The sequence below is a fragment of the Anser brachyrhynchus genome (genome assembly GCF_964034855.1).
Source record: "Anser brachyrhynchus genome assembly, chromosome: 21".
NCBI classification, from domain to species: Eukaryota; Metazoa; Chordata; class Aves; order Anseriformes; family Anatidae; genus Anser; species Anser brachyrhynchus.
Genome location: NC_137714.1, coordinates 9,308,653 through 9,321,056, shown reverse-complemented (window position 1 = coordinate 9,321,056; position 12,404 = coordinate 9,308,653). Strand labels below are relative to the sequence as shown.

The 12,404-nt window shown below is 44.4% G+C and overlaps 1 protein-coding gene across 12 annotated transcripts in view; it reads right to left on the bottom strand.

Moving 5' to 3' along the window:
* CAMTA1 (calmodulin binding transcription activator 1) overlaps positions 1-12,404 on the bottom strand; it is a 375,482-nt gene that overhangs the window by 65,540 nt on the left and 297,538 nt on the right. For all 12 annotated transcript variants that reach the window (XM_080563929.1, XM_080563940.1, XM_080563939.1 and 9 more), the window contains one exon: positions 1,559-1,712. In XM_080563929.1, coding sequence (XP_080420055.1) covers positions 1,559-1,712 — 154 coding nt within the window. The remainder of the gene's footprint in view (positions 1-1,558; positions 1,713-12,404) is intronic.

Here is a 12,404-nt window from a genome sequence, read left to right as displayed (position 1 = left end):
TTGTTTTTTTTTCTCTTCTCTTTGGCTTGCTTTCTCCCCTTCAGTTTTGCATGGAAAAGGAATACATGGGGGAGCAAAAAAGTGGGGGTATTGTTTATATGAGGACCTGTCTGTTAGATGACTGTCACTTACAGCAGTGCTACTGGCTTGGGAAGGGCTCACTGGGTGCTGACTTCCCACAGGTCTCCTCCTTGCCACTGCTTTTTGTGGGCAGTGAAGAGGTGATGCAAAGCTCTGGCATGGACACCTGGCGTTTGGCTGCATTCCTCCCCCCACAAGTAACAGAACGGCCTGCAGAGCTCAGGAAGTAACAAAGGAGCAATGCAGAACAAATAATGCTATGGTCAGCATGAGACTTACTTTTCACTGATTGCCAAGACCCATCAGAATATACTTCACGATTGTGGCCTCTAGTTACTGAGAGCTGGGCACAGAACCAGCATCTGACTGGGGAAGGGGCAAGGGAGAAAAGCAGACCCGGTATTTGTTGATTCAGATGTAAGCACCTAGATTTGGTATTGTGTCTCCCACAATCAATTTTCTTTTCTCACTGACCCACAATATGCCTAATCACTCTTTCATTGCAGGTCTCTGTGCAGTTTGGACATACTTTCCACGGGAAGACATACAATATAACCGATATTTAAGAAAATATACTTCAAGGTGGATGCAGAGAGCTCCACAGAGCTGCCTGTCTGCAGGACCAACTTCCTGATCACTCTGCACACCTAAGCAGCCTTCTCTTTACACTGCGAAGTTTAGAACAGTAGTAAATGATACCCACCCTTCCACATATCCACTGTTTTTTCAGACAGAACTAGAGAAAATGCTTGAGTTCCTGAACTGGACTTCCAAGAACAAACTAGAGTTTCAAACCAAATCGCCCAGGGGAGCTGGATAGTAGATAATGAGATAAGCTTATCATGGAGGTGGCTGCACTGAAGTTCAGAGAACGGCATCACCAAGCAATCCAACTCCACTATTTTGCTGTGCAGACAATGGACAGGATGCAGATTTTTTTTACTTTAATAGAAATTTTGCTTTGACAGTTGGCACTTGAAAGGCATTTCACAGCAGGTGTGTCTTGCTGATAAAAAGATACTCAGCTCCACAGAGCCCTTCTATAAACAACAGCAACCAATTCTGACCTGACATAGAACAACACAAACATAGAGGGGCCTTCAGGGAAACCTACCTGCCAATACTGTAATAAAGGCTCTTTGTAAGTGAGTAGGTGCCTAGAAATGTCACTTGAAAAATACAAGACCATAGGTATGCTTTTTCCCTGGCACAGTGTGTGCTGAGAGGAACTTAACATAATCCTTTTTGCAACAGTCTGGGCAGCTTTCATACCATGTAAATGGCTTCTCGTAAAAACTAAGTGGAAAGAGCTGGTGGCTCATACATGCGTAGAATACATCAGGAAGAAAGAAGCGCATGCAGATACATGTTGAGTTTGATGGTGACAAACGGCTACTTTAGAGGGAGGGTCAGGCCAGGAGAGACATCATACTCTAAATTAACCCTTCATAGAGCAAAAAAGCCTCCAGATACTCACACATCGGTTTGAGCTGTCCAATTAGTTCTTCTTTTGTCCATTTTGCCCATTCTTTCTTGTCTGTATTTATTGAGCACAAGATAGGGCCGCATGGTTTCCCACAGTCCTCGATGGCTGGTACGTTCAGGTAGTGCACCAACACGATGTCTGGGTTCTACAAGGAGAACAGAGAACAAAGGTTACGTAGTTGGACCTGTCCCTGACTCAGTGCTCTCTGTATTTATCTTCCTAAGTAAAATTACAACAGAAAGCATCATAATTAGACCCCACGATATACCATCTTTCCCTGAGATCAGAGCTGTTCTTTCGGTGATGTGGCAAAAGGCAAGATACGACACTTTGCACGCAGCTTCTTCCTTGAGAGCCCTTTGCTGAAAAGTCTCCCTGTTCCCTTTGCTCAGTGTGAATGCTTTTTTCAACCCATACAACAAAGAATACTTGCAAGAGGCCCGCAAATATCTGTTGCAACAAACACCAGGCCACTTGCTTTAGTTTAGGGGATCTGTGATCTGTTGGATCAAATGCTTTTATTAGCTCTGGTCCACATCAGACTATTTCAAATATGTGGAAGTTCACCTGAGAGCATCAGTGATAGCCACACTTTCAGTACAGCTGCAGAAAGAGGGAGGGAAGAACCAAAGAAGCTAGCAGTACTGCAAGAGTGTCCCCAAGGACAGGTTCTTTTCAGACAAGCCTGTAATTTCTTGTCTTTTGAAGAGCTTGCAGATTTGTGATGAAAACAGCAAGCTGCGGAAGGTTGGGACTGGAAGAGACTGTCTTTTGCAGCACTGCTGAAAAAAAACAATCTGGAACAACTGCAAGGCATTCGCTCCTGCAGGGTTGTTCAGTGCATTACGCTCTTTCCCAATGCACCTTCTTACGAGAGCTGAGGGAAAGAAAAGAAATGCAACACTGCTTTGACGCACTGCAGCGTTGTCCCACTGACAGAGACATTTCAAGTAGGGAGCTTAGCAGTGTGTTACCACCGTGTGAGTAAATGAATCATCTTAACAACAGCAACCAAAACAACTCAGCTAGTTCCCAACAGCATCCCTGGGATATTGTACGATAGATAACAAGAAGATTGAGAAGTTGATTTCTTTCCCTTAAGTCATTTACTCCTAACTCCACAAACTTTAATGACTGCTTTGGAATTATTTATAAAAATAAATAGGATAATGGTGTAATTAAAACTCTAATGTTTCATTAATGTTGTTACAGCCCCATTCTGAGTGGGAGAGGGAATACAATCCATCATTTGTTTGCAAAGGGTGTGCTAATGGGAGTACTTGCTTATGAAACCCACAGAGAAGTAGAGCAATATGTAGAAACTTGCACCAAGGAAAATACTAGAGCAGCAAAACTGCCCCGTAAATGCAACCAGTGGGAGGTAGCTTCTGATGGGCGAAATGAGAGAAGCCAGGCACGGTGCATCTTGCAGCTGTGCCTGAAGCACACCCAGGGCAGGAGCTTGCTGTCTGCTGGCTTCCCTGCCCACACGCGTGCAGGGCAGCGCTCCCGTCCACCGAGTGCAGGGGCAACCACACAAGACCTGTCTGCTACTGTGCCCAGGGAGCGTCCTGCACATCCCAGAGCAGAAGGCAGCTGGCCACGTCTCCCAGCTCCCTGAGACCTGCTGAGATGCTGCTGGCAGCCAAAGGACCATCCCTTCATACAGCGCTGGTGCGCAGCCAGCATTGCAGCACATCAGCCCTACAGAGTATGCTCGCCTGCTGTCTGCAACCCTGTGCACTCTGGCACCTAGCGGAGCTCCACTAATCACACCGTCCCTCACCGTTTGGAGGAGAAGCTCTCATTTTAGTTAGGAAGAAAGGGAGAGCAAAGTGAAACTTTCATTTTTTCCCCCTCTGTTGATGAAAATTGTAAGTAGGAGATTTTCAGCGAAGATTCTGTTAATTACAGTACAAAGTTCTCGAAGCCTGTGTTCAGAAAGAGTTGCATTGCACAGGGAAGAAGCAAGGAAAACTAATAAGGAAGTGTTAACAACTTATTTTGGAGTCGTTCTGCAAAGTGCTAAAGCAAAGAAAATTATCAGCTCTTCCATTCCTAACATTCTCCTTAAGACAAACCATTGGAACTTTTACATTCCATTTTCATGCATGTAAAGCCTGCCAATTCACAGGGCACATCTTTTCTGTCCCAGATGAGAGACAGACAAAGAAGGGTACATAAAACACTATGTCCTATCTTTGCAGAGCGCTGCAAGGTTCACCCTTTCCACACCACAGCACACATCCTCAAGCAACCGTGCAAAACAGAGCTACATTTTTTCTTTCAGCCTTCCAGTTTCCAAGGAATTTTGGCCTGTTTAACTCACTGAAGACAATGGAGGTCACAACAAGGCACTGAGATCAGGACAGGGGTGTGCTTGTTGATTTATTCTGGCCTGGTGGGAGCAGGAGGTCTGGCTGCACATCCCTGCTAGGACACATGGTGAAATGGCCAAGCCACTTACAAAAACAAGCAGATGGAGCTGCTCAGGAATGGGGAGGTGATGAAGGGAAGTTTTAAAACATTACTGTCCTCATGTATAATTCAGAAAAGATTTGGATAATAAAAATGATTACCTACATACCCAAACAGTCTCCATCAGCTAATTTAACTTAATTAGTGATTTAGATGATGAAGTAATAAAAAGTAATATGCTTCAGAGATTTCATGTAAAGACACCTCTTGCTCTCACAGAAGTTTCAAAGAAGAAAGCAAGGACACACTGCTGCTGACAGGCAACACAAATTCTGCACGTGCTTCTTGCTTTATTTCAGATAAGAGGTATTTTTTGTAGCTTGAGAGTTCCTGTTTGTCACCAGGCAAGTCAGGATGACAGAAAACCTGACATTTGGAGATGGAAAACAGACTCCAGTACAACTACATCCTCAGTACTATATTCAATGCATTCACAGATTACAGCTTTTGCTACACATTGTCTCCAGCTCCTTATTTGCCTATGTGCACACATGCTTGTAAACCAGAAACTGGCAAGACATCTTTTTACTCATAATTTCAATTTGAATCAAGCTTTGCATTTGTCCCTATCCAACTGGCCTGCTCCGGGTACACAAAACCTGCTTTCTGTCTGTAGTGACAGTAACTCGCATGCAGGAAACATGCCAGCACACTGGATGTGCCATCTCAGAAACCCTGCACCTGGGAGGCAAGGAAGTCCTGCAGGGAACCCTTGGACAGCTATTGAAGGATCTGGAAACGGTCCTGTCAAAAAGCTGTTAATATTTTCAATGCACAGACCCTCAGCAGAGCTACTTTGCTTCCCACACATCAGAAGCAAAGTTGCTGCCATCTGTCCCTGAACTGGGGGAGTCTGCTTGGCTTGCTGAATCCTGCGGCATCCAGTCCTCCTCCTGAGCAGGTTCTCCTTAGGATTGTGGAGAAGCTTGTTCTGGTATTCCTGGTGTTGTAGGGTAAGCAGAAGACAGCACAACAAGTGGTTAAAAATACAACAAGCTGTTAGCTTTGAAAAAGAAAAATGCCACTGTAACATCTGTCTGACTCTAGTTTGCAGCTTCATCAGCACTAAGTGGTCAATAAATCAGACTGGCATGGCGTTACGTTTCTTCTATGGCATAACCATTAATCTAATGCCGGTTCTCATGAAAAATGGAAGAGAAAAAAGTATGTGATAGTGAAAAACGTATACATTATCCAGAAAGTAATAATAGCATGTAATGGTGCTGCAGACCTCCCAGCATGATGGCTGGAGCACAGAGGCAGCCTCCCTGTGCTACCCACTATGTGCCATTTAAATTAACCAAGTAAATCAGCTATTGTTTGTTCCACCAGCCCCCTTCATGACTATTTTTTCATATTAGCAGAGACACAAAGCTGAAAACAAGCAAGGTTTTTCTAGCTCCCGAATTCTGTCAAACAGGGAGCACATAAATGCAAAGAAAAGCATGTCCAGTCTATAAAAGGCTGGACAATGCTAGGATGAAGAAACTACAGGTACCTGCAGCACACCAAGCTTGACAGGTCTGTGAAGGAAACCTCTCTCTCATTTCAACAACTGCCTTCTGTTTGCTATACAGCACTAGACTGGAAGCCCTGTGCACAGGGACGTCTCCCCTGTCATGCAGAAAGGAATAACCAAATGCACACACACACACAAAACACCCTTCCTACCCTTCCCACCCTGAAGCATGGAATATTTATTTATATATTTATTTATTTTTAAAAAGGAAAATCAAAACCAGTTTCTGGCCAGCTTTCAGCTGCTCAGCAATGGCTATCAGCTCAAAGCTAAATCCCACTGGCAGTGGCCATAGCTGAAAATATTTTATTTGGAACAATACCTCCGAGCTGAGGGAAAGTTTTACATTTGTACTCCCTGATAGAAGAATGAAAGGATATAAATCACCCTCAAGGATGAAGAGCATGGGTGAATTTAACCTGAGCCACCCTGCGAAGAAATAACCCCCATATATGTGCCAGGGCTCCAGGATCGGTGGCCGTTAGCTCTGCTCCACCAAGTGCCCAGCCACTCTGGATTCTGCCAGATACTAGTGTTACGTCTTTGATGTCAAACTTGTGAAGCTTTACGTGTTATTAAAACATGTAAGGTGAAACCAGCCTTTCCTGGCCCCAGTGGCTTACCTGCAAAGCAAAAAGGTAGGCAGGCATAAGGCTCAGAGGAGCTCAGCTCCGCACGGATGTGGCCCTGCTGCGGAGGGGTCCCCACGCTGCGGCCAGGCAGGATGGGCTCTCCTGGCAGCACAAAGACTGCAAACAGACTCCATTTGCCCCAGGTCACGGGAGACACCACAGTCTACTGCATGGGACTCTGTGGGCCACGTCCTGCTATTAACTTTGTTAATTGCCAGTGAGAACAGGTTTATTAATGCCCTGGTTGTAGGAAATACAGTGCAACGCAGCTGCTCTATATGGAGTAATGATCACCGTTCACTGAGGATCCCTCAGACATCACAGCCCCTCCTATACAACCAAAAACAAATTAAAAAACAAGGCCATGCATCCCATTTGCCCTAAGGTAAATAAAATCTAGAAGTTTGCCACACCAAGCCCTGCAATTCCCAGCCTGTGAACCAGGGGAAGCCACCATGCAGAGCACAAGCTTCAGCTGACAGCTTTGTCTCACAGCGTGCTGGGGCTAACAAAGTGCTGGTGTTCCCTTTTGGAGTGCTGGCTCATAATGTAATTCAATAATTATTTAAAATAGAAATAAAAGGAGGACAAAAGTCATGCAGTTTGTTACATAACTGCCTGTTTTGAATGAATTCAAGTATTGTTAAGTTTTTGTTGCTTTCACCCCTGACATTATAAAAAGTTTTTATCTGTTCTGATGGCTATTCATTCAAGATACTTTGTTTTCCTCAAACCATTCAAAATACTGAAAAGGAATCTCATCTTTCTGGGAACATAACTCACATCCACCCATATGGGGTAGACTGGATTAACACCTAACAGATTAACACTCAGAAAAACATAATACAAAAGGTTTCCAGGGGCTGCTGTTACACGATGCTTCAGTACCAACAGGTAACTCTAAGATGGACACTGAGAGTATCTGTGTGTCATCTATACACATCTTCTGCTATTTATAGCAGGATCTATTTGGAGAGTTTACTCTATATTTTTAATGGTTTGAGAATAGAGCCTGGGATACCTGAAATACAAGGTGCACAAGGCACAAATACACAACGGACACAGAAGTAATTGTTTTTTTTTTTTTCCCATTTAAGAGACTAAGTGCTGGCTTTAGACAAGACTACTGCTTTAAATCCCAGTATTTTCTTTTTCCTTGAACTATTTTCTAATTGAGGTCATGCTGTGGAAGGCAACCTGGTGGCTGATGCATTAGAACATATTAATCTTTCATAGCAACAGCAAAAATGAAAAGATTACAACGCTGACTTTAAAGGCACAATTCAGTGCCTTAAATTATCTTGAGCTGGGCATATTTAATTAGAGAGAACAAGACAACTAGTAGACACGTAGCATAGCCCTGTCACCCAAGAGCTGAAGGGAAGCATCTGAGCCCCCACAGAGCTGGACGCAGACGGCGAGCACGAGGCCCTCCCTGCGGTGCGGCCAAGAGGCGAGGAAGGACGAGCTTGGCTCCCCGAGGGGCAGGAGCAGCGGCTGAGCGAGGTGAGGCGAGAGGCACGTGGTGGCCAGCAGGCACCTCTTCAGGGCTTGCGGAGGACATGCGGCAGGCGTGAAGGAGTGGGCCGTGGCAGACCTCTGCAGGGTGCTAGTACCTGAGCCAGGGAGCAGAATCCCTTTGATGATAAACGTGCTCCTCCTGGGGCTCGCCTTTCTGCGCTCCCGCACCCAGACGACGGGGTGCTGCCCGCCGCGCCAAAAGGCTCCTGCCAGCAGGGCCCGAGCTGCCCGGGCGCTGTGCCCCGTGAGCAGTACACGCACTGGCCTGAAATTCTCACCACCAACTCAAGGAGGCTTCTCACGAGAAATCAGGCTGAGAGCTTAAATTTTAGTCTGTAAAGCTCTTTGAATTAACCTTATATCCTATGCCTCCAGTGGCATTGAAGAGATGGGGGAATTTATTCCCTTTCAAAAGCACCCTCAGGAACACAGGACACCTGGGGGCAGCAGGGCAGAAAGAGACATCAGCACGTATATAGTTTTAAATCTAGTTAAATCACAGAGATATTTGCTGGCTCTGCAGTGATCTGGATGCCCACAGCAGTCTTTCCAACAGACCTTTCTAGCACCCAGGGAAGCGCTGGGAACAGAGACTAAGCAGCAGCCAGCCTGCGGGAAGCCAGCGGTTTTCCCTCCACTTCCACCCCTGCATCCTGGCTATGTCTGTGGCCACTGGATTTACACTGTATGGGTATCACAGACTTCTTTGAAGATCAGTCAGCCCAGAATTATAAAACCTAGCAATTTTGCCTGTTTCTCAGACCTTTTGAGATTTTTTGTTTAAATCAACTGATTTTTGAGAAAAGAAAACGGCATCAGGTTGATACAACTCCACGTACCACAGACAAGGAAAAGAACTGTGAAGGGCTTGGAAAACTAAAAAATGAGTTTTTACGCTCATGTAATTACAAGAGTGAGATTTCCTGCAATTGTTTTAAAGGGAATCAAATTTAATAGGGCTGTATGTTTTGTAATATGCTCCCCAGTTCCTCTTTAATACCTTGGTAAGGGAAGATCAAGTGTAATCAGTAAAGTAATTGCACTGTTCTACATTATATGCCTCAAAAGAATGACTAGAGGGTACAAAGCCACTGCAGGGCAGGGTTTAGATTAGAAAAATACAGGTTTTCCTTTTGTTACTTTCTTTTTCAATCCTTCTTTGTCTTCCTTCTTCCTCTAGCTGCTACTGGTGTTCCTTGACAACCCACACGTGTCTCCCACTTACAGACCACCTGCTGCACCAATGACAGGGGCAAATTCCCACTACTGTCTGGCAGCACTGCTCGCAGGAGCCTGAGCAGCCAGCCTGCAAAGAGCATCCTTGACTGAAATGCTCATCTGTCCTCAATGTGCTGGCAGTGACATCCCAAATACAAACAGGAACGAAACTCTGGTCTCTAACACCTCGTCCTCGAGGCTTGCCAAAGCACCACCACTGATGATGGTGTATTTTATATACAAAGAGCTGTCCTCGAATACTCCTAGGGATCACAGTTATTTAATATGCACTTTGAAAACAGGAAAATGCAGTGCTGAAATTCCTGGCCTCCAAAATTCCAAACAGAAATTTGTTTCTGAGTTGTCTATTACCTTTCAGAAGAACGTCTCCTGTGTCAGTAAAAAGTATAACAGAAGGTGATATTGCACAACTAGAAGCGTGAAGCAAAATAAAACAAAAGGCACTTCTTTTTCTCATGCAGGTTATTATTCTTCCAAACAATGGAAATTTCTTTTCGTCTGTGTCACTGCTCCCAGCTGGCAGCTTTAACTTACACAGGCAGCTGACAGGGACAAGATAATTCTGCCACGAGCTAGGACTGCATTTGTTCATCTAGAAACACCCAGCTGAGCCAGAAGTGCTGACACCTAAGTCCTGAGTCTTGGCACCTGGGGACAGATGAGTAGCAGGGAGTTCTCCGGTCTTCCTTGTTGCTCTAGAGCAATGAACTCGCCGCAGCACAGGAGCATTCACTAGGACCGGGTCAGAGGAGACGCAAGTCTTTGGTGCCCGAACACTCACGGTGCTTACAACACCCTGTACGTGGAGCACTGAACAACATATCCCGGGCTGCCAGACCATGCACTGCCTCAGCTCAGCTCCAAGGCACAGAGGAGTTTGCAAAGAGGTTTCCCAAGAGGACGGTTCCATACGGTGGCAGATTTCAAACTTCAAACTACAGAATAAGGCAGAGAAGCTGAAGGAGAAAAAGCTACTATTGCTTCACTCAAAACCACGATTTTTACTGTTTTCCAGTCATTCCTTTATCATGGTACATCTGGACCATTGAAAGACCAACCGGAGACTTCAATAGTTATCTCGCAGTCAGTCATACAAACTGCCCAGAAGCTGTTTGAGTGAGTTTAATAACCTTCTAAAGAATTACTGCAGCTATATGATTGCTTGCGTATAAAAAAGTAGCCATGATCAAAGCACGTAAACTTATAGATAGCGACCTGCCCACTTCAGCTTGCTTAGGAATATTCTTTCTTAATACACACCCAGCTCATGAAAATCACGTAACTGCAATGGATCCATTTAACCCAGCTGATGTATTTAATATTTATTACTTTTTAAGGGAGATAAATTTGCTACGGAAATCATTGAAGCATCTGTTCCTTCTTTCTGTCACTTGCTCTCTCTGGTTGTCCAAGTTTTGAATTGAGGTTTAACAGCTTATTTTGCAAAAGCCCTGAGATTCTTCAAACAATAACTCTGAGGGCACAGCACAGGTTACTTTGGATTTGAATTCCTAAGAGGTACTCTTACTAAGAGGAGACAGCAAAATCTGCTCCAGCACTGCATATGTAGTTTCAAAACATGTTGCATTACCCATGCAAATGCTAACCAATCCTTACCAAATTAGCACAGAGAAATGTAAATAACTAGGTATTGAATATGATTTAACAGTGCCAACCTCTTTTTAGACTGTTACTCTGTAAAAGATTTACTACTGATTTATTCAGACTATTTTTCCCCTATTAAATGAAAAACAAGTGCAAGGCACAGAACCCTTAGCTGACATTTCTAAGGACTTTGCTTTATTTTCATAATTCAGTACAGAACCTCCTATTCCTCCTTCTGTTTTTATAGCAATCTTGATATGGGAATTCTGTCACTGCATTTCAAACAGACACAGAGCTAAACTCAAAACACTTCCATCCTCATCATCTTCTAGAAATGCCAGCATTTACAAAGCATGCCCCAAGTGGCTTCTACCCTTTCCCAGCTAACCCAAGCTAGAGATGCAATAATAGCTGGTCTGGAATAACAAGAAATTTTAATTTCAAAGCTCTACTGACATTCACCAAGTGCTTTCAAAGTTTATAACAACAGAACACGCTGCTTCAAATTCTGTTTTGAATGCAGATGGTGCAGTTTTTTCTCTGATGTGCTGTTGGTCTAGTTTGCCTCAATAACCCTATTACCTTTTAAATATTAATGCATTTATATGAATTAAGAACAGTTCAATGTATACCTAAAGATACACCTTTTTTTTTTTAATTGGTATTTTTTTAGGCAGACCAAGAAATAGAAACTTGACATTTCCAAATACCAAGAGAGAATACCTCAGGAGAACGTACCCAGAGTTCAAAATAAGCTTTCCCTCCAGAGACATGCTGTCCCTCAGTGATGTTCCTGAAGCATCATCAAGCTCAAAGCTATTTTTGCATGTATGCAAACGCATCAAAAGCGCTTGGAAGCTGATTGCCCCTCAAAATCTGTATAATCCCTGCCCCACACAGCCCATCTTCCCACATGCCTACCAGCAAGGGAACTTTCTGAAGCATCAGAAGTTAGCAGCAGCTCCTGCAGTGACCTCTGCGGCACTGAGCAGCGAAGAGCAGCTCTTCTAAGGTTCTGCAGTGGCTTTCCCATCCACTTGTACCCAGGAAGACACAAGACTGCTGCTAGGCACGACAGACTCACAATGTACCTGCGTTCTGCCACAATCCATGAGAGGACCAAGTGCTTGCCTCTGGACTGGCACACGTGGCAGGTGCTGGAATAACCCACGCTTCAGCCCTGCCTGACAGGCAAGGCTGTTGCAGCCTGATCCTTCCACTGAGCCTGTCACACAGGCATGTAGCTGCTGGGCCACGAGACGGAAAAAAGCATCACAAAAAAGAGTCGTGTAAAAAGTTCCTGGTAGTATGCTACTACCTGCTACTTGTCTTTTGTTATTTCTGGCAGATGTCTGGATTGTGCAAATGGCTTTTACAACTGTGGCCAGCACGTGCCAGTCCTCCCCCCAGGAGGACACAGTGCACAGCAGTTCTCAGCACGTCCCCTATTTCTCCCACAGGTACAGCACAACAAGTTCAGAAACACAGGGTTCCAGGTGACAGAAAAGGATGCAAGCAACACCTTGATGCCTGCCTGGAGGAATAGCAGATGAATGCCATTTAATGTTCCATGTAGCTGATCTGGTACACGGTAGCCAATGAGTCCTTTTTATTTTCATTCTTTGGCCACGCTCTGAGGGCTTTGTCATTTATAGTTTCTTTAAAATTTGTTACTTTTGATATCAGTGACTGGTAATAGAATTCCTGGGAGAAGAACATCAGTAATGTTCAAAACACGTTCATAATGTTGGCTTTGATTGTCCTGCAACATTTTTGTTCCTATAGCGTAACCCTTCTGACACTGCTATATAACACATAGGTTATTCATTGGAGGTTTTGTTGT